We start from the raw sequence: 21,483 nt of genomic DNA on the forward strand, positions 1-21,483 counted from the left end.
AGGTGGTGGTGGCAGAGGAAAGGAAGCCGAGACAGCAATGCAGTGAAGATCCAGGTTTACTCTTTGGGGACAGGGAGGGGTGAGGAGGCGTGGGTGGGACGGGGCGCCCCTCAGTAGTCAGCTGTATAATCTGTGCCATGAAGCCCCCGGCACAGCAGTGTGAATTCCTTCACCATCTCCTTCACCCGCCTCTTGTTCACTCGCTCACTGAAAAAGGGAAGGGAGATCAGGTTAGTACCATCCACCACCGCCGCCCTCTCCTCTGGACCCAAGCCCAGGCCCCGCCAGCTCTGCTCACCGAAGGATCTGCTGGCTGAAGGTGTCCTTCTGTTCAGGGCTGAGGCGGGCGGAGGGAAAACCGGGTGGCTGCAGGGCCTCCTTGATCCACATGCTCAGGAGGCTGAAGCAGTGTTTGTTCAGAGCAAATAGGATGTCGGCAAAGCAGTCCATGAGGCTGCGGGAGGCCTGGCCCCCAATGGCCTGAGGGAGATGGGTTCTCAGCACACCAGGGCCTTGCCCCTTTTGTGGCAAGGGTGCCTAGCCACATCCCACCCACTCCCGGACAGTTCCTCAGCCAAACTGCACATGACAAGTGAATGCTGTTTTCTGAGAGCCGGCTGATCCTCACAGCAACCCTAACAACTGTCAGCCATTTAACTAATGAAGAAACAGAGTCAGAGAGTTTAGTGAACCAAAGGCTCCAGCTTCCCAGAAGGGCAGCTGCCTTGGCAGTGATGGGCGCCCCACCACCCTCAAATACTGGCTCCATCTCACCTCCAGCACTGCTATGAGCAGCATACGGCCATCCTCTTGAACCACTTTCCCCACGGGTTCTACTTCCCCACACCGAGGCAGCAGCTCTGTCTACAGAGGATGGAGAGGCCTGTCAGCCTCAGCTCTTTCCCCACTCTCCCTGGGGACAAGACCGGCACACCACACCCCTACCCTCTGGAGTCCTGAACAGGGCTGGGTACAGGGTGGTGGGGGGTTAGGACTCAGCGTGGGACTCACAAAGAAGCCACAGGAGGCCTTGACAGTAGGTGCCTCGGGGAACTTGAGGGCCAGCACAGCTGCGGGAGAGGCAGAGGCAGATCAGATAGGGCCTAAAGATGCTCCTGAGGGGGCCCCAGGCCCTCCTGTCCACCTGGCCCCACTTACCACACTGGAACACAGCCTTGACATCCAATCGTTCACACAGGAACAAATCTGGCTTCCGCTTCAGAGCCTGCAGGAGGTGGAGCTGGTAAGCCCAGCCCCAACCAGCTGCAAGGACCAACCCCCTTTACCCCCCACTCACCTGCCACCCCAGGCCCCAACTTCACACACCATAGGTTACAGGCTGCCAAAATCAGCCACCCAGCCATCTCTGGGGGACCCACCCCACCCCACAGTTCAGTCAGTCAGGAGGGGAGCAGCCAGGGGATACTATGTACATGTACGTGTACTTGAATGCACTGGTGTGTGTGAGAGGTGGGGGGGGGGGTGTCACAATACAGAAAGCTTGGGTCCCAAGTCACTCCCTGAGCAAACACTTATTCTCCCCTCCATCAAGGTCAGATCTCCTGCAGGTTCCAGGTAGCCAGCAGTGACTGCTTTGACTTGGAGGCAGTCAAAACCCCCTGGATTTGTTAACAGGACAGCAGGAAGAGATGGCAGCGGGATGTGAAGCCCAGTCCAAAAGCACCCCTCCCCACATCCCACCTGCATTCCTCAAACACCCTCCAGCTTAGAAATAGGAAAAGTAGGGTAGGAGCCTTGGAGCCAATGGCCCCACCATTCAACCAGGACACCCTGTGTCCAGGCCCTTCTCAGCCACACCCAGCCCAGGAGTCAGTGCTGCCATGTGGGGGGAATGGAAGGAGTACAGGGGCCAGAGAGCCCATCCCAAGTGGCACCAGGACACGAATGGCAGGCACATCCTCAGGTCACAGGAGATACTCTGCACAGCTCCAGCAGTCATCAAACACTGCTGCTCTCCAGCAGCCCCCCAAAGCATACCATGTAGATGCCTAACCCCCATCCCCTCACATACCTTTCACTACCCTAGGTTCACTCATGTACAAACACACTCACGCATACCTTCTCTGGGAACACCCTACTTACCCTCAAACACAACTCTATCACATCCCTTATACGTACTTCCCCACATTTGCAACACACCCTGCTACATATTCACACCCCCAAACCTCCCCACATCCCCCAGCCATGTCCACATGCCCACACCTTCAAGCTACCTAGTCCTCTAGCATGTGTACTCTCCCGACACACCCATCCACAAACACACATATAAGTGCCTCACCCCCAAGGATGCACCCTCATAGATACCCACACACGTCCATCCAGGCCCAGAACACACTCCCTGTTCCCCATTCCCACTGTGCCCCACCCCCTCTACTAGACTTGAGTTCTAAGAGAGTAAGAACTGTGCCTGCTTTTGCTTACCATTACATCCTCAGCATCTGGCAGAGTACCAAACATGTATTACACACTCAATAAATATTTGTGGAATGATTAAGCAAAGAAACATCATTACCCCAACCCACAGGAACCTCCCCATCAACCCCACACTAACCCCATGTCCCCATAGCTCAACACATGTATCTTCCACAACCTACATCCCCTAATACAGACCTACTGATACCACTATATACACTCCTCCATCAAAATACACACTCCCACAGCCCAACACACATACCTCCAACACATATCACTGTCCAAAGCCCATCAATGCCTAATGCACATCAATATACAACATCCATCAGTGCACACGCCCACACTCAACTATACATTTATCCCAAGACAATAGATAAATAGAGCAGCTACATGATTTCTGTTTCCAAAGTCAAAACACACAAATAAGGTCCAACACACTTAAACACACACCAAACACAAACACATCCCAACGCAGTCTCACAATGGAGCCAGCACCCCACCTCCCAGCAGCAGCAAACCCATCTGCCAGCCAGACTCAGGACTCAGGACTCCGCCCCGAGCACATTCATCTTTAGCCCCTCCCTTCAGAGCTCCTCCCGGCCACGTCTCCAGAGCAGGCTGCGGGCACTGAGGCAGGCAGTTCCCGGCAGGAGCACGGGGACAATGAACCCCAGGCCCTTTAACTTCAATCTTACCCCCGAACTTCTCGGGCATCACAGCTGCACAGGAGCTGCTGGGCACAGTTACTCCCCCTCCCCCACCCAGGCCAGCCCAGCTCCCTCCCTTCAGGATCGCCTCTCCCTGGTCTTGGTGGAAGAATGAGCTAGTTGAGGCAAAGGGGCACTAAAGGAGGATGTTGGGTTGTCAACTTCCACGGAAACAGATGAAGAAACTCTATTCAACTGAACAGAAAAAAAATTTGTCAACAGAAAGCTAAAAATAGGCTTAAATTGAATTTCAACATAAGAGAAAGAGAAAGAGAGAGAACAGAACGTGAATGAATAAAACTAAAACACACCTGTGCCAGGAGTTGCATAAATGAATCAACAATATCAGGATGATCCCTGGGCCCTAAAATATAATAAAGATGGAACTTAAGAAAAAATTATACAAACAGCAACTCAACCTCATATAGTTATGTGGGACTGAGAGCCTGCAGGGAGACAGCGTGGGGGCACATGAGCAGCAGGAAGCAAGATAAAGAAACAAAACATACAAAAACCATGAACTGGGAGAAGCCCAACAGAAAGAGACGGCAAAGTGAAGGACGGGCCTGCCCCAGCTCCCTCCCAAGGGGCCTTCCACCTACTCCCCACTCCTCCTCAGGCCAGTCCCCCGAGTGATCCTTTGGTGCTGGAGCAATGTTGGACTCCACAGAGCTGAACAAACAACCCCCACACTCTTGCTTCAGCCTCTGGCTGGCTGGGGTGGCCCTACACTGCCTCCTAGCACATACCTCCCCACCCTCGCCATCAAAGAGGAGGGCAGGGCTGGTGGGAGGTCAGTCCTTGGTAACTCCCGCGAATGCCTGGCCAAAGGCCCCGGAAAGGTGAGGGCATCAGGGCCTGAGCAGGTGCCCTCTCACTTCCGTGGCCTTAGAGCTCTGTGTCTGGCCAAGGAAAGGAATCTTCTGGGTCCACTTAAACCAGAGGACTTCTCCTTGGCTAGGGAAGGGCTCAGTATGCTGTGGAGATGGCTGGCCAAGCCACCGGCAGGGTCTGGGGAAGAAACTGTATCATGAGGCCCAAAATGAGAGCCCCACCCAGCAAAGTCCCTCCACATGAACACCGACTCAGCAGAGGGCCAGGCTAAGGGCTAAACACCAGCTCCCACCATCTGGACACACGAAGTAAGAGGAAACCAGTCAACATGTCACCCCATGGTGCAGTGGGAGGGCAGAGGCTGAGAAAGGAATGGCAAGACTGGGAAGTGTAACAGGTAAGAGGGCCATTCTGTCCTGCAAGACAACCAATAAGGCCAACAAATCTGATTGCCGTTGGACACTAGTCTGCTTCCAATGCTGTTGACACCTGTGGCAAGGGCGAGGCATGTGTCTGGAGCTGCTGCTTGGGCTGCTCCACTCTGAGGAGGAGGCAACGCACGAGCATCTGCCTGAAACACCACTAAGGAGCTGTGTGATCTTGTGCAAGCCACAAATGCCCAGTTTCCCCAACCATAAAGCAGACCATGAGCTCTTTCCTGCCTCCCTCTCCAGGCTACAAGGAGCCACTGAGAAAGCCCATCTCCTTCACACCTGAGCCCCGAGTTACTCAAGTCCTGGAAAGTGAGGCCCAATGTGCCCCATGCTTGGGTCCCCCTGCGGACAGCATGTTTGATATTCAGCACATGCCCTGCTAGCGGTGGGCCCCAGATGGTGGGGAAGAAAGGCTCCAAGGGCAGGGAGACCTCACCTTCCTCTCTTCAACAGCGTCTGATACCTACTCTATGCTGGCCTTGTTCTGGGCCCTGAAGAGGCAGAGAGAAGAGCCTCAACTCTGCCCTTGAGGGGCTTAGTCTAGGGAGAGAGATGAACACACAAAAGCAGATTACTGAGTAGGACTGGTGCTGTGTCAGCAGTGTGTACATGATGTAGTTCCAGCCCAAAGTCAGAAACACCCAATTCTGCCCCAAAGAAGCCTCTAAGAACCGATGCGTGGGCAAGGCTTGGAGGAGGGGCGCTCACCCAGTAAAGGGCACAGGGCATTCCAGTCAGAGGATCAAATGGGACACAGGAAGGGAGAAGTCGGTGTGGCTGGACTGCTGGCATGTCGGGGACGCTGGCAGGAGAAGACACTGAGGAGTAAACAGGAGCTGCATCATGTGGGTGGGAGTAAACAGGAGCTGAGGCAATGGAGAACGACGAAAGGGTTTCCAACCGGGGAGGGAAATTACTCAGATGTGTGTTTCCTAAAGAACATTACAACTGCAGGGTGCAAAGAGGGGCCTGGGGAGAAGGGCAGATGTCAGGGAAAGCAGTTAGAGGACTGTTGAGGTGATCCAGACACCCCACACTGAGGTGTGGTCATGGAGGGAGGGGAGAGGTAGGCAGACTATGGGATAATCAGGGTCCAGGACCACCCAGACTTGCCCCCGACTAGACATGAGGGGTGGGAGAGGTGGAGTTAAGGATGGCCACACCTGGTTTCTGGTTCAAGTTTCTGCCCATTTCGTACCTACCCACAGCCCACTGGAGCAGAGGCCAGCATCATGGGACCACACACTGACCATATAAGCAGAGAGCACTCTGGCTCCAGTGGAAAGCCCTGGTGAGCACCCAGCCTGTGACCACAAATCCATGAGGCTGGCAGAGCAGCACCATTTCTTTTCCAAGTTAGAAGCCTGGGGTAGACAGCAGGGGAAACCTGGAGCCCCCTGCTCCCAGCTCTCTCAGGAAGAGGGCCACAGAGAATAGAGTGCTGGGGCCACAGCCAAAGGGTTTTGACCTAGAGCGTAGGGAAAGGAACCAACACTCCCTGAGTACTTCCTGTGCAAAAAAACCCAAATCAGGGGACCAAAAGGCACTACTTTCATACCTATAACAACCCTATCAAGTACATGAAATCTCCACTCCATGGACATGGAAACAAAGGCTCCACAAAACAAAGGTAAGTGACTTGCCCAAGGTCACACAACTAGTTGGTGGTGATGAGCTTAGAATCTAGGTCTATCTGACTCCAAAGCCCATGTTCTTTCCCCTTTCCATTATATCCCAAAGAAAAGGAGCCAGCCTAGTGCCCCAAGTCCCTCAGAGCTCTGGCTCCACCTTCCCACACATCAAGATTGGCCCTGAGCCCAGCAGGCCAGTAGAAGACATCATTCACTCTCTTATCCACTTCAACCTAAGATGTCAGCTGTTTGTAGGGTGACAATTGTGCTGTGCTTGATCCTGTAAGTTTCCCATCAAGTCCCATGTGCAACTCAGGGGACAGAGGAGAACAGAGTGGGCAGCTTTGGCTCCCCAGTCAGGGAAGCAGAGGCAGTGGCAGTGGCGGCAGCAGCAGAGACCCTGGTCAGGACCTACCTTGCTGGAAGAGAGTGAGTGTGACGGAGGTGACGAGCAGGAAGAGGGCCTCGATTGGGGGAAAGTGGGCAGGTTCATGAGCAAAGATGTGGACCAGCTACAATAAAGCAGGGAATGCTGGTCAGTTGAGGCCCTGTCTCACCAAGAACTGGCCAGCATCCCCGGAATGCAGGTCAGAACCCCTGCCAGGGCACCCATTCACCCCATTCCACCCATCCACCCCATCCCAAGGTCAGATGAAATCTAGAATACTGCTGCCTCAGTCAGAAGGCCCACCTGTCGAGTGAGGTCAAGAGCAGAGGCCTGGGGGATGGTGCTGTACATCCGACCCAGCATCTCACACAGCTGTGGCACCATGGGGGCAAAGTCATCCAGCAGGGTCTTAACGGACTTCTCAAAGATAGCGCATACCGCCTTGGGAAGGAAGCAAAGGGGCCCATGAAATAGACAACAGTATTATGATCATCAAACTTGCCAAGAGACTGGATCTTAATTACTCCAACCACTAAAAAGAAACTATAATTATGGGATGTGATGGGGTGCCAATTATCATACAATGGCAATCACATTATAACACAGAAATATACCAAGTTCACATGCTGTACACTTAAATTTAAACAATGTTAAACATCAAATATATTTCAAGAAAGAAAGAAAGAAACCAGAAAGCAAAGGGGCCCTGGTTAGCAGTTCACAATCAGCTGGAACAGAACTGAAGCCCGGCACAGAGGAGGCCTAAGGAGGGACCCTTACCTATAAGCCTGGCCTGACCCTGCATGTCAAGGAAGGTAAACAAGTCTGACCCTCACCCCGAAAGGCAGGAGGCAAAAAGGCCCTTCTCAAAGGGGCACAGGATGGAACTTTGCAACTCAAGTCTTGTTACTTACATCTCCACCATTTCCTCTCACAGAGCAGCAATAGCAAGAAAATCCTGAATTGGAAAGGGACCAAAGGCAGCTCTCTGATTACAAAGCAGACCCCTGACTGTCGCTCAGCACCAACATCATAGTGCTTTGGTCAAGTACTTTGTGATATTGGGAAGTTCTGAATGTCTTCCCAAAAAATTCCTTGTACCTGTAGGGCAAGATTCACCTCCTTTATTTCCTCCAGACCATTGCAAGCCGAGATGAGGCAGCAACACCTTCCTCCTGCTCCATATCTAAGCACAGTCACCATGTGGGTAGAGAGCAAGGACGGGGGCTCACCTCCACCACCTGGGCATCATTCAGCCATTTGCTCAGCACCTTCTGGATAAGCTGGAAGACCTGCTGCAACACCACAACCACCTGAAGACACAGGAAGAAGTGAGGTGCCCCCACCACCACTCTCGCCCACCTGAGATGGACATGGTAATACAAAGCAGGTTGGAAGTTCAACTCTATTACCCTAGACTAGACATTGAGTCCTCAGTGAATGGGACCTTGGGGGAAGGGCTAGTTCACTGAATCCCCCATGAGTGAAAGAGGATATCCTGAATTCTAAGGATCATTTTAGAGGAAGCCTCAAAGTGCAAAGCAGGGATATTATGAGGGCTTCAGAAAATTACCAAAACTTTGTAACTTTAAAAAAAAAAATCACTCTCTCCATTTCTGCCCAGAAAAATCCTGTTAGTGCCAAAGCCTAAGGGCTAGCCCCTGAAGAAGTGGAGATGCTATGTCACCCAAACAGGCCTAGGGTGGAGAGCTCCAAGGTATACACATATATGGCAGTTTATGGAGGAGCAGAGAGCAGACTGAGGTCCTGGGAGGTGAGGGAAGGCAGGACAATGACTACCATGGAAAGAGAAGGGGCTCTGTTGGAGGATGCTGGCCCAAGTTTGATCTAGAGCCAAAAGGGAAACTGAAACTAAGGTGAGGAGTTGAGGAGAGGAGCCAGGATACCGTGACTTCCTTTTCTCCAGGAGAAATCCTGGACACAATGATCCAAGCAGTCTCCCACATTTATTCAGAACTTTACAGTATGCAAAGTACTTTCACATATGGTACCCAGCACAGCTCTATGAGATGAGCAAGCCAGAGAGTCTGACATTCATGGTTTTGAATGGAAAGCTGAGGCTGGCCCCAGATCAAACAGCTTATAAGTGGTCACCCCAACCCCACTGTGCCTAAGCTTACCATGGTACTTGTCACACTGCTTTGCGACAATCTGATTACATGTATACATGTAGAGCATGTAAGTATCCCCAGTGCCCATAGGGAACAGTGAATAGTGAAGTAGAAGTTGGGGGTTAAACAGGGGTCCATAATTACATCACTTAGGAGGTTGAAGGATAATGCCAGTGTCCCCCATGGGGCGAAGGAACCACAATGACATCACCCCAGTTGGGCTGGGGACAAAGACAACATTGCCCACAGGGTTGGATGAGGCAATGACATCACTCTCTATAGAGTGAAGGGCAATGATAAGGTCATTCACAGGGTCAGAGGACCAAATGTATCATGCCTCACGGGGCCAAGGGAACAATGACAATATTACCCATAAAGTTGGGGAGAAACAATGACATTCCCACAGGGTGTGTGGTCGGGGGGACAATGGCAACATCACCCACGGGGTTGGGTCCCTGTGGCACTGGCAACTTCCGGAGCTCAGGGCCTTCATGATCGTCCTCATGATGACTGACATCCAGTGTGGTGAAGAGGTTGGAGAGAAGGCCCAAGATGTGGACAATGGCCAGCTTGTTGGAAGGATTAGGCTACGGGGAGAATCAAACCAAGCTCTGGATCTCCCAGCCTCAGTTTGGCTCCTGACCCCAGCCCCGACGGCCAACTCGACCCCACCCACCAGCAGCCACAGCCCACACAAAGGGAAGCCCATCCCTGCCCTCTGGCTACATGTGTACACACACACACACACACACACACACACACACACACACCCGCCCAAGCTCACTCACTATCTCCTCTGCTAGCTTCTCCAGCTGCTGGATGTAGGGCGAGATAAGTGAGTGCAGGTTCTTAAGGATCTCCTCCACCTGCAGGGCTGACAGCAGGAAGCCCAGTGCCTGCATCAGCCACATGCACTGGCTCGTCTGTGGGGCAGAACACAGAGAGTCAATCCTGGACATATCTGGTCGTGGGTAGGAGGAATGAACCTCTTGGGGGAAGGTTCCAAGAACAGGGAACAAAAGACAAGGAAGGGGTAGGAAAAGGCAGAAGAGGATTTCCACAGATCTCCACAATATCCCCAAGAACCCCTAGAAACTTCTGGGCTCACCTTGTGGATCTGTTTCATCAACACATCCTGGAGATAAACAAGAAGGAATATGGGATCAGTGAAGTGCAATGGGCCCTGACACCCAGCCCCACCTAGGCCCCTGCCTACCTGGGAGACAGCCACGATGTTAGCAGCATAGGGTGGCAGGTCATACTTGCATTCTCGGCAGATCTTCTTGAGGGTGGACACAGAAGAGACAGAGAGCTCAGGATTGCCTAGGGCATGCAGTACAAGGGGCAGAACACTGTTGATCATGACAGGGTGGTCAGCCAGCCATTCAGACAGAGCTCCTGGGGGAAGAAGGGAGAGGGGAGGATATTGGAGGCAGGCCAGGCTGGCTTTGTACCATGTTCCTGTGAGGCACACAGAGCTTCTGGCAGGATCAAGTTACAGTCTTAGTACTGAATAGGGAAATATGCATGCACATCCTCAAACAGGAGCTTTATAGCTGAGAAGCAGGAAGGAGTTACTCAGAAGAGGCCTAGCAGCGCTGTTCCATTGACAGCAAACTAGCCTCACTGAATTGCAGCTCAGAACACTGTAGGAAGGACCCCTAGATGTGCCAGGACAGTCTGTTGGGTGCAATGCTGATTGTGTATGTGGGCATGTGTGTCTCTCCCATTCTGGACAGGAACCAGCAGGCTGACTGTGGCTAGGGATGGGTGCCTGTGGCTCTGGAAATGTGTTCATGGGTGTGTGCCAGGTCTCACCAATGGTGAACATGACAGTATCCGCCAGCTGCACGTTGCTGATGCTGATCCGTGGAATGAGGCCAATGAGCCCAGGCACCACATCAGAATAATTGACATCGATGGTCTCTGCGATGGATTGGAAGCCATAGAGCAGGGCCTCTGTGTGCTGAGGAAAGAGGGTGCCACTGGCTTGGCTGAGGAGGAGGTTATGACAGTTCTGGGAGGGCTGAGGGAATCAGGCTTGGGAGGTACCTGCCAGGAGTAGGGCTCCTCTGAGCTGGTGAGCAAACGGCCCAGCTTGTCATAGAGGTTGCTGAGCAGCTCGGCCCCCAGCATCTCATACACATACATGAGCGTATCTGAGATGTCCACCCTAAGAAGCAGATGAAGACCTTATACACTGCCCGATCCTGCCCCCAAGTCCAGAAGCCCACCCCCACCAATTCCCTCACAACCCTGCAAAAGTTCCTAGAGAATAGAGAAAGGAGCCCCAGGATTCAGAAAGGCTGGCCTTGGGTTCCTCTCCTTATTGCCTTCATCAGTTCAGGACTCTATTTAGAGGTAGGACTGGCCTGCTACCATCACCTGTAAATCCGGAACTGTTCCTTCTCATCTGAGGACCAGAATCCGTATTCCTCGTCAGAAGGGAACTGGGCCTTGTGCAGAAGCACATCCACTAGCTGGAAGTAGACTGGCCGGTACACCTGCTGGTATACAGCCTGCTTCTCTGCCTCGAAGGACAGAATGTCATCCTGAGAGAGCCAGGGAAGGAAGTTAGCCACCTAGGCACCAGGCCTGGAAGTCCATGATCTGCCTTCTATCATTACAGCTCAATCCTACTGGAGGTCACACAGACACACCTGCAGCGTGTACCAGAAGGTGAGGGTCAGGGAACTGGTGGTCTCGTTGACAGGGTAGTGGCCAGGGATGCCAGTACAGAACATAATCATGTTGACAAGGGCCAGGAAACTCTGCCAGTGCTCCACTTGATCCAGCAAGGCCCTTGGAAGGAGGACGTATAATAAGGTCATTCCACCTCCCCCAGTAGGGCTTCATAACTCCACCTCTTAGAGGGCCCTGCTATCCCCTCCCCACCCCCCCGACAGCTGACCGACTCTTTACCTGGAGTGGTTCTCGCCCAGGGCCACAGCAATGCGACAGATGCCATGGGAGGTCTCCATGTCCCCATTCTGCACTGCCTGTCGCAGTTGATCTTGTAGTCCCAGCACCAGCGGGATGAGTTTCAGGAGTGTGTTCACATACCTGGAGGCAAGAGGTTAAGGAGACCCATCAGAGCCGCCTGCCCATCCCCCACCAGCTTTGAGAGAGACGCACATTCTCTCTGTCTTCCAGCAAGTCCCCTCCCCTACATTAAACCCAAAGTGAAAAAGAGGTCAGGGCCTACATGGTAGCTTTAATGCTGCCCATGTTGGGAAAAACCTCAGGTCAGGGACCTACCTCCAGGAGAACTCTGGGAAGAAAGTATAAGAAGGTCAGTGTTGAATGGGTTGAATTATGTTCTCTAATTAGACTTACAGTTGATGCTGGCATGGGTTAAGACGTCTGGGGAAATTGAAATGAGATGCACATATTTTGCATGTGGGAAGGACATAAATTTTGGGAACTAGAGGGCAGACTGTTATGGGCTGAATTGTATCCTCCCCCCAGAAAATATGCTGAAGTCTTAATCTCTAATACCTCAGAATGTAATCTTATTTGGAAACAGGGTCAGTGCAGATGAGGTCATAGAGTAGGGGAGAGCTCTAATACAACAGGTATCCCTAAAAGAAGGCAACCACATGAAGACAGACTTACAGGGAGAATGACATGTGATGACAAAGGTAAAGATTGGAGTCATGCAACAGCAAGCTAAGGAACAAGACTGCCAGCAAACCACCAGAAGCTAGGTGGAGGTTAGGAAGGGCTCTCCTATAGGTTTTCAGAGGAAGCCAACACTTTGACTTTGGACTTCAAACCTCCGCAACAGCGAGACAGTAAATTTCTGTTGTTTAAAGCTATCCATTGTACTTTATTTAAAGTGGTACTTTATTATGGCCCCTCCAGGAAACTAATATAGACAGTGTTAAGGGAGACTGAACAAGGATAGGAAACAGAGGAGTTAATACAGGCTCAGGAGCCCTGATAAAGACTCCAGGAGACACCAACAGAATCAATCCCCACTGTCCACTCAACTCCCTACCACCAAATCCGAACTCCTTTGTACTCTGGTGGCAGTATGAAGGAAGAGCAGTAGATGATGAACTGGAAGACAGCTAAGAGGCAAAATGGTCAGGACTTGATGACTGACTGGATACAACAATGGGGAAGAGTTAAGGACAGCTCTCAGGTTACGAGACAACTGCTAAGATGGGGGAGCTATTTACTGAGGTCAGGAGGAGTGGGTGGAGGGGGATAGTACTAAATTTAATGGAAGGCCAGAAGGTGGTAAGTTGAGCATTAGGCATGTTGAATCAGAGGTACCTGGTGAGATCTGCAAACAGAAGTGTCCAGAGAGTTGGATATGAAAACCTGAAGCCCAAGAGAGAAGTTGGAGCAAACAACTGATAATTGAAGCTATGGTAGCAGATGAGCATTGCCCAGGAAGAAAGCACTGAGTGAGAGAAAAGAGGGTCCAAGTCAGAGTCCTGAGGCACAATGATCTTAAAGGGGGAGCAGGGGAAGCACAGTATACAAAAGAGACAGAGAACACTAGCTTCACTCACTGGACCCCTCTCCAGCAGCCTGCTCTGTGGAGATCAGACTAATCAGAGGAAATGATATTCTCGGCAGGGGTTGGGGGATCAGATGCTTGAGACCCTCTGCTACCAGTCATGGTGTCACCAGAGCAATCTATGGAGAGGAAGGGGGACTGATGGACCAGAGGAGTTCTATCTGTATTTGCCCTAAGCAGGCTGCTAGGCAGGCAGGTAGTCTCATAACCTCAGGGGTAGGATGAAAACAACAAGAGGCAACCAGCCCAAGATGTTGGCTTTCTCCAAATCCCCATTCTGGTGGGACAAGGTGCCCATGCCAGGATACCCCCAACCCAGAGACAGCCCTAGAGGATGCAGCTTGGAGACAGCTGGGATAGCTTCAGTCTCATGACCCTGACACAGGCCGCACCACCAGACAATGGGTACCTTCAGGCCAGACTCTGGCACAAAGAGCAGGGGGAGGGCCAAAGCCCTGGCTTACGAGCTTCCCAGCAGCTGAGATGGGGGCAGGAGGTAGTGCTCTATCCCCAAAGCATCCCTACCAAGGCTCTCACACCTGCTGAAGTTGATGTACACAGCAGGTACTCAATCTTCACTGGGTTCTTGATTTGTCATATTTGAGTTGCATAATAGGCTCAATCACGGACAATATGGTCTAGAAATCTCTGAGTATTACTCAAGGTCATATAGTAACTTAGAAACAAATGCCAGGCTGGGGCAGCCGCTTCTACTGCAGCAGGACAGCTCTTTTAGGGCCCAGCCTGAATATCTCCAAATGATCTATGCAAATCTCAGTCCGTATCTCAAATTCGAACTGATAAGAGCCCCCAAGAGTCTGTCTAATTTCACTTTTTCTCTTCCCCTCAGCCCCCACTGAAAAACTTTTCTAGGATTAAAAACACATTTTCAGGAAAAAGAAAATCAAGGCAGAGAGAGCCAAGCAGCTTCTGGAAGAGTGGGAAAGAGGGGACCTGAGTGCAAGCTCAGTTAAGGGGACAGCCAACATCAGGACACCTGGGGAAAACAGTGACCAGATGACCCAAGAGTCAAAACCACAGGTGACTTTCTCCAGCCAGAGTCCTGGAAACTGGACTAACAGAGCAAGGCCTAAACTCTGACACCAGGATGGGTGCAGCCCACCAACAGGGAAAACCCTTGTTTAGATTTCCTACCACCTGGGCACCTATTCCTGAGAACTGTGAGTAGGCAGAAGAACAAGTCGGAGGCTTCTAGAGGCTTGTAGATTTGGGGGAGGGAGATAGAGGATATCTTTAAGGCCATGGCTGAGACTGGGTTCAAGAGGCCTAGTTCCCACTGGTCAGCTCAAGCTGCCGGGCCAGGGCTGCTAGAACTTGCTGGCTGCCACTCTCACTGAGCTCAGCCCAGACCTGCAATTAGAGCTCCGGGAGGAGAGCTGAGAAAATGGGGAGAGTTGCTAAGCAACCATGGGGGCTGCAGCCAATGGGCGTTCAGGAGGCTGTGGGTTCCCTCACTGGCTCCTTGTTCGTTCATTCGTTCAGAGGAGAAGAGGCATCAATTACCTGCCAAAGCCCTCGAGACTGGCTGGGTGGGTAAACCTGGGTGTATCCAAGGATACCCCATATCACCCATGTAGTGGCCCCAGGCAATTCCCCTTAGCCACTAACTGTCCAAACCCAGCTGGCACTTGAACTACAGGCTGCTGAGGAAGGCTAGCCCTGGGACTCAGTACCCACCTTGAGTTGGAAAACCTGGGAAACCACAGGAAAGATAGACTAACTACCAATGCAGTAACAATATCAAATACTAGCAAGTACTATTTATGGGATGTACAGGAACCACGCAAGACCTTTCACAGACCTTCTCTTCTTTGATCCTCATCCCAAAATATTCTTTATAGAGCACCAGGAGCCCTGTGCATATTATCCTGTTTAAGCCTTTACAACTCTGTGTGGTTGATATGATCACACCCATTTTACTGTTGAGGAAACTGAGGCTTAAAAATGACTTACCCAAGGTCTCAGATCTAGCAAGTGGACCATCTGGGATTCAAACTCAGACGTGACTAATGCCAAGGCTGGAGGCATTAACCACTCTCTGATGCTCTCTTTCGGTGTTTTCCCCTCCAACTCTGTCAAGCGTTTCTAAAGCCCCACCTCTCCTTCTTCTTCCCTTTTTTTTTTTTTTTTTTAAAGTAGGCTTCATGCCCAGTGTGGAGCCCAACTTGGGGCTTGAACTCACAACCCTGAGATCACGACCTGCGCTGAGATCAAGAGTTAGATACTTAACTGACTGAGCCACTCAGGCGCCCTAAAAGCCCTATCTCTATAGTGTTGTTAGTGTCTCCAGTCTTGCCCTGGCCAATCCAACCTATACTAAAAATCTCATCATGCCATTTTCTCTGCTTGAAATCCTTTAATATCTTTACATCCTCCTCAGGATGAAGACCAAAATCTTAAACCTAGCTGACAAGGCCTTGCATGATCTGGGACCAGACCTCCAACTGGCCCTTAAACCCTGCTGTTTAATCACCCCCACTCACCAGGCTCTCTCAACACATTTTCATTGCTCAGGCTCTTTAAAGCATACCTCCTCTGGGAAGCCTTCCACAACCCTAAGATAGGGTTAAATGCCTCCTCTGGGCTCTCACAGCACCCCCAACCCCGCTTTCTGCATTATGGCATTCATCTCATTGACCATACTTGCCCCTTCAGGTGTCTGTTAGACTGTGAGCTCCTGGCTTGCTGAAGTCAACCCATTCATCTTTGCGCACCGGGTGCCCAGCAGAGGGCCCAAGACACAAACAGGTGCCTGACAAACATATGCACAAACAGCTCACTACACTCACCTTCCTTCAGGCCCCTGTGGGTACTACGGTGCACTACCACAGGCCTTTGCCCCTGCTGTCGTTTCTGAAGTCTGGAACACTCACTCCTCCCCTAACCTCCCCCGCCCCGCTCCCACCTCTCACCATTCAGGCAACTCCTACTTCTCCTCTGTTCAAAAAATACTGAATGCTACCAAATGCCGCCAGGGACAGTGTGACAAAATCAAATGACACAGTGCCTGTCCTCACAGAGCTGAGAGACCAATGGGGAGACACACGGTACTTTACAATGAAACTGCGTTATAGGCTAAGAAGGAGAAACAGTAGGAGCTCTGAGATGAAATAATCGAGGAGACCAAACTTAGTCTTAAAAATCACTGATGACTTTCCCAAGAAAGTGAAGTTTCAGCGGAGGTAGAGATGATGTGCCAAGTACATGGGATGGTTCAGAGGCTAGAAGGAGCATGGGACAGTCAAGGAACTGAAAAGATCATGTGAGAGTGAAGAAAGGAGTGTGGCATGAGAAGAGGCTGGAGATTAGCCACAGTGTGCAGCACCTTTGTGAATCACATTAAGGACTCTGAACTTCATCCTAAGAACTGTAAAAAGCCACTGAAGGGGTCTGAGCAGAAAGGACAAACTGGATCCTCATTTTCAAAAGACCACTCTGGCTGCTGGGTGTGCAGTAAAAGGTACAAGAGTAAAAACCAGGGGACTGGGGCGCCTGGGTGGCTCAGTGGGTTAAGCCGCTGCCTTCGGCTCAGGTCATGATCTCAGGGTCCTGGGATCGAGTCCCACATCAGGCTCTCTGCTCAGCAGGGAGCCTGCTTTCCTCTCTCTCTCTGCCTGCCTCTCTGTCTACTTGTGATCTCTGTCTGTCAAATAAATAAATAAAATCTTTAAAAAAAAAAAAAAAACCAGGGGACTAGTGAAAAAGCTCTGCAGTAATTTGGGGAGAGAGATGATGACAGCTTGGACTAGGGTGGTGGCAGTGGAGATGGAAAAAATAGATTTGCAATATGGTCAAGAGCAGAACAGCCAGGACTTGGAGACTGATTGGTGGAGAGAAAAAGAAGAAAGAGTCAAATATTGTAATGAATAATTTGTTGGATGGTTAGTTGTCTGTCTCCCCCTCTGAACCATAAGGACCACGTCTTGTTTGCTTCCTTGTGTATCACCAGCATAGGAGCACGTATGCCGTAGGCACTCAAATAGTGTTTACTGAATGGATGGATGGATGGATGGCCAAGCAAGCTGTCCTTCTCTGGGAAGATGGGGACCAGCTCACCTCTGGGCATCAGGCTGCGAGATGGCATTGACAATGGCCTCCACACTGCTGTCGAAGAGCTCTGAGTCCTGCAGAGCAGCAAAGGCAGCCTGAATGAGCGCCTCACAGTCCTGCAATGGCACCTCCAGCTGCACCCAGCTGGAAAAGCACTTGAGCACCTTCTGACGCACACAGCTGGGTGAGCTGGGCTGCTGTAGCAGCTGCTCTAGCAACGGGAAGACAGCCCCGCACTCCACTGCCAGGCTGGCCCTCACCAGGCCTTTGCGATACTGAGGCAGACGGCTCGTCTGGAACTCCTCCGGCAACACTGTCAGCAGCTCGAGCAGGGCCAGGCAGCGGCCCTGACCATCCACCGGCGAGTCCTCAGCCTGGAAGAGCCGTACCATATCTGCCACAGCACACGGCCAAGCGTCAGGCATCATGCTGAGAGCCAGGGAGGCCAGTGCCACACAGAGCCGAGTCAGCACAATCTTGGAGCCACTAGCAAAGTGGGTGATCTGGGTGAAGAGCTGTGCCTTTAGACTTTCATACTGGTCAGTGGGTATGTCACTCCAGTAGCGAGAGATCTTGATGTGCAGGGCACTGGCCCCAAAGTACTGGATCTCAGGCACCTTGTCGGGCTGCAGTAGCTGCCAGCTGAAGTGCCAGGCCTGTGGGGAGACCTGGGCCTGCATCAGCCATTTCTGAGCCAGGTTCTTGTTCTCAATGTTGGGATCGTAGTAGAGCTGGTGCAGCGCCTGCAGGACAGCACAGGACTGAGCAGGTGCTGGGCACTCTGGATCCTGCCAGAGCCCAGAACAGAGGGTATGACTTGGTCCTGCAAGTCTGCTCTCTCTGAGGGCCTGAGCGGGAAGAGCCCAGGGCTCTACAGTGTTTTCTGAGCCCAGGGTTCTACTGATATCTTGAGAGCCTGAACTCTGCCCATGCTCTACCATATTCTCTTCTCCTTATAGCAAAGCATTATGGGTTCAGAGAGTGAACCTCCACAGGAAGTCAGAAAGAGGAGGTTGAGCTCCCCAAAAGGGAGACACTTGAGGTAAAAGACAAGACCCAGGTTGAAGGAATGGCTCCACAGGGATGACGCTAAGCCTGAGTAGAACATGGAATAGCCTGAGGGACCCTGACCCTCCCAGGCACAGCTGCTCCCATCAACTCCAAGACTTCTATTCCGCTCCCCCAGGATCATCCCTAGGTCACTCCAGATGCTGGCACCAAAGCCAGTGTGAAATCTGAGCAGGGCTAAGATTTTGCCAGGCAGCGGTAGGCCAGAGACATACTGGAAGGGAGGGTGAGCACAGCCCTCAGAGAGCACATGTGAGGGTCCAAAAAGCTGGTCAAGAAGTCTTGGCTGGCAGCCCTGGCAAATGCCTTGTCTGGAGCTCTCAACTAGCCAAATCCCCAGGGCCCCAATTCCATAGGGACTTCACACGGTAAGAAAACAGTGGTTTGTCTCCCTGGCAGCACATGGAAGAGTGAGCCACCATGCCAACACCGCCCAGCCCCAGGGAGTAGAACAGCCAGCTCAGGACTCTGACCCCCCTAAGCAGGCTCCATTCAAGTATTCTTAGCCCAATCTGTACTTCTGACAGCAAGTTCTAGTTACTGTCCCTTTTTTGACCACTCCAGGATGCTGAGGCAGGCACAGAAAAGCAGAAAGGTTGCATTCTTAGCATGTGGAATGGCAAAAAAGGATCAAAAATAACAAGTGAATATCTGTTACCATTCCCTGCTTCCCAGCAAGGTAGCCCTATCTCCCCATACATCACAGTGGGGAGGCATTTCTGCATCCCAGGCCTCTGGGGCAGAACACAGAAAAGAACCAGAGAAGTAGTTCAAAAAAGAAGGCCGGGGCAGTGGGAGAACCTGGGAAGGCCATGGCAGGAAGCTCTGTGGGCAGGAGAGCAGGGAAAGGACCCTGAGGCTGCCAGCAGGCCTGAACCCCTTGGACCCAGCACAAAACAAAGGGGGCCAGCCCTTCCTGCCTGCCCAGGACTGGTCTGGCCTCCATCCAATAGAAGAAGGACCCTTCTCCAAGAAAGAGTAAAAACTACCCAAACTGTTTTAGTTTCAGGTAATTTTCTGAGCCCCTGGGTCACAAAACAGGTCCAGGATGGCTCAGCATCTGTAAGGTTCCTGGAGACTGAGCTGCAGGTCTCCTGGGTTCCTGGTTTCTTACTGCACTGCTCATGCAGTTCCCATGGAGCTGGAGAATAGCCAGTGTGGCTATAGGTCTAGGCCATCAGCACTCTGGAGGGACCATCCCAAGACCCTAGAGTATCCACAGAGAGCCCATGTCTAAGGAAAGCCAAAAATAGACCATTAGGACACCACTACACTGCTGTCCATGCCTGCCCAGAGAGACAGCAAATGCCAGGTGCTCTGGGGGCACCATCCCAGCAGGCACCCAGCCCAAGCCTGGGCTCTGGCATTGGTATCAGTCCCCAGAACTTCTGCTCTGTCACTGGACCGCCCACCCCAGGGCCCTCATACCTTCTCCACGTTCTCCACAGTGAAGTCCAAGGCTGGTGCTGCTCCAGCCCCTGTAGCCCCTGGCTGCTCCTCCCGCCGCTCCATCTTTGCTCCCTCCCCAGCAGGGAGGTGGACCCTGACCTGTCTCCTGCCCCAGCCCCTTGGCTGCTGGCCCCCTGCTAGACCCCGGCTTGGGTCCCCAGGAAGCGGTGGGGTGACAGGGGGCCCAGGGCGGGCATGGCTGCCGAGGCCTCCCCACCTCGGTCGGGGATGGTGGGCTTGCCAGAGGCCAAAAGGGTGCTCTTAAGAGGAAGCCAATGAGGGGGACTCCGAGGAGGGAGCCGTCAATGAAGAGTTCGCAGGCGGGGGTCCCGGTGGTGGGTTACGGCTCTGTCCCCAGAATCTCTGAGGAAGGAGTCATAGGGAAGGCAGGCCTGTGGGAGAAACCGAGCCCCTGGCCCGTGAGAGGTCACAGGGTCGATGGTCTGTACCCACAACACCCTCGTCTGAGGGAGCTCTCGGGTCCTACGAGGAGGTCACGGGGTAGGGGGTGACGAGGGAGAGAGCCCTTCGCGGGTTACGGAGGCGTCCGACGAGGCGCAGGGGTGCAGCTTCGCGAGTCTGGGGCGAAGAGTCCGTAGAGTTGAGGGGCTGTGGCAGGTCTCCTCCGCTCGGCCTGGCCCGCGCTCTTCTCACCGCCCGGCTCCGGCCCCGCTACCGCCGCCGCCGCCGCCCTAGTGACTGACAGGCGAGCCGGCCCGGCCGGGACGGGGCGGGGACCTCAGCGAGGCGCGGGCTGCCCCCAGCGCCTGTTCCCGGCACAGCCGACTCAGGCGCCGCCCTCCCCCCGCGCCTGCCCTGGCCCAGCCCGGCACGGCCCAGCCCGGCACGGCCCAGCGGAACTGCGCAGAAACTCATTCCGGGTCTCTGGTCTTGTCCTCGCGCCGGCCCGCGCGCCCCCGAGCAGGCGACGGAGCGGCGCGCCGCTCGAGGCCCCCACTGAGCCAAGGCCCCGCCGCTGGGTACCCTGGGAAACGTAGTCCGCATTGCGGCTAGCGGGAGGGCGGCGCCTTGCGGCTGAGGTCGGGAGCACGTGGGCTGGGGACCAGTGGAGCCCCGCCGGCCCCAGACCTCCGGCCGGCCACAGGGTCAGATCTGCGGGAGGCGCTGATGAGCAGTTCCCTAGGAGGACGTGACCGAGGGGGCCGGTGGTTGGAGCTGGGAATGCAGTCTAGAGGAAAAGGCGTGCGTTGGGGCTTGGTGTGGAGAAACAGGTCACCGTGGTGCCGCGCTGCCGGCGCCTCCTGGGGTCCGGGAAGAGGGCGATCTGGGCAGAAGGCATCAGCACCGCCCACAGTAGAAAGGGGGCTTGGTGCGCCCCAGGAATAAAAAAAGGACGGCTCTCGGAGTGCCCAGTGACCAACCAGGAAACCACATACCATGGACAGTACTCGGAGAATTTCCTAGGGTGCTTGGAAGCGGCTTCTCTTTATGAGTAATTAGAATAAGAATAGCTCACATTTAAGTGCTAGGAACAAGTAGTACTTTGCATACCTAAGTCCGATTCTCTGGACAACTCTGCGGTGGGTTTTTTAGTCACCATTTTCCGATGAGGAAACAGGTTGAGAAAAGTTGAGCTTTCAGCTAGTGTAGCAGAGACCAGCATAGATCTGGTTGACCGCAGACCCCAGCAGACCCTACTCCTTCACTTCCACTTGTCCTTATGCTAACTCTTATTTTTAAAGTTTATTTATTTAAATAATCTCTGCACCCAACGGTGGGGCCCAGACTCACAACCCTGAGATCAAGAGTCCCATGCTCTTCAGAATGAGCCAGCCAGGCACCCC

General features: G+C 52.9%; 1 protein-coding gene across 3 annotated transcripts; it reads right to left on the reverse strand.

Moving 5' to 3' along the window:
- Positions 1 to 38: 38 nt before the first annotated feature.
- IPO13 (importin 13) lies at positions 39 to 20,484 on the reverse strand. 3 transcript variants are annotated; one of them, XM_047726258.1, is made up of 20 exons: positions 19,658 to 20,480; positions 17,168 to 17,904; positions 11,482 to 11,622; positions 11,220 to 11,361; positions 10,945 to 11,111; positions 10,612 to 10,732; positions 10,378 to 10,525; positions 9,776 to 9,957; positions 9,668 to 9,694; positions 9,348 to 9,482; positions 9,003 to 9,146; positions 7,660 to 7,740; positions 6,731 to 6,868; positions 6,455 to 6,551; positions 3,452 to 3,504; positions 1,159 to 1,225; positions 1,012 to 1,070; positions 775 to 864; positions 299 to 480; positions 39 to 207 (listed from the first exon to the last, which is right to left on the reverse strand). In XM_047726258.1, the coding sequence occupies exons 1-20, from the start codon at positions 19,739 to 19,741 to the stop codon at positions 111 to 113; spliced, it is 2,892 nt and encodes a 963-aa protein (XP_047582214.1). In that variant the 5' UTR covers positions 19,742 to 20,480; the 3' UTR covers positions 39 to 110. The 3 variants fall into 3 exon arrangements, 2 of the variants coding, with proteins under 2 accessions (XP_047582214.1, XP_047582215.1); XM_047726259.1 differs by lacking the exon at positions 9,003 to 9,146 and having other exon boundaries at positions 19,658 to 20,481; XR_007126675.1 differs by lacking the exons at positions 39 to 207; positions 299 to 480; positions 3,452 to 3,504 and having other exon boundaries at positions 781 to 864; positions 19,658 to 20,484.
- Positions 20,485 to 21,483: the final 999 nt, after the last annotated feature.

This window comes from Lutra lutra, chromosome 4, assembly GCF_902655055.1.
Source record: "Lutra lutra chromosome 4, mLutLut1.2, whole genome shotgun sequence".
NCBI classification, from domain to species: Eukaryota; Metazoa; Chordata; class Mammalia; order Carnivora; family Mustelidae; genus Lutra; species Lutra lutra.

Bases quoted from the DNA above. Each gene is read 5' to 3' on its own strand.
- IPO13 (XM_047726258.1), bottom strand. From the start codon at position 19,741: ATGGAGCGGCGGGAGGAGCAGCCAGGGGCTACAGGGGCTGGAGCAGCA. The intron at 9,958-10,377 runs GTGAGACCTGGC...TTCTTCCCCCAG, and splicing joins TACTGTCATGTTCACCATTG to GAGCTCTGTCTGAATGGCTG. The intron at 1,071-1,158 runs GTAAGTGGGGCC...CCTCTCCCGCAG, and splicing joins CAAGGCTGTGTTCCAGTGTG to CTGTGCTGGCCCTCAAGTTC.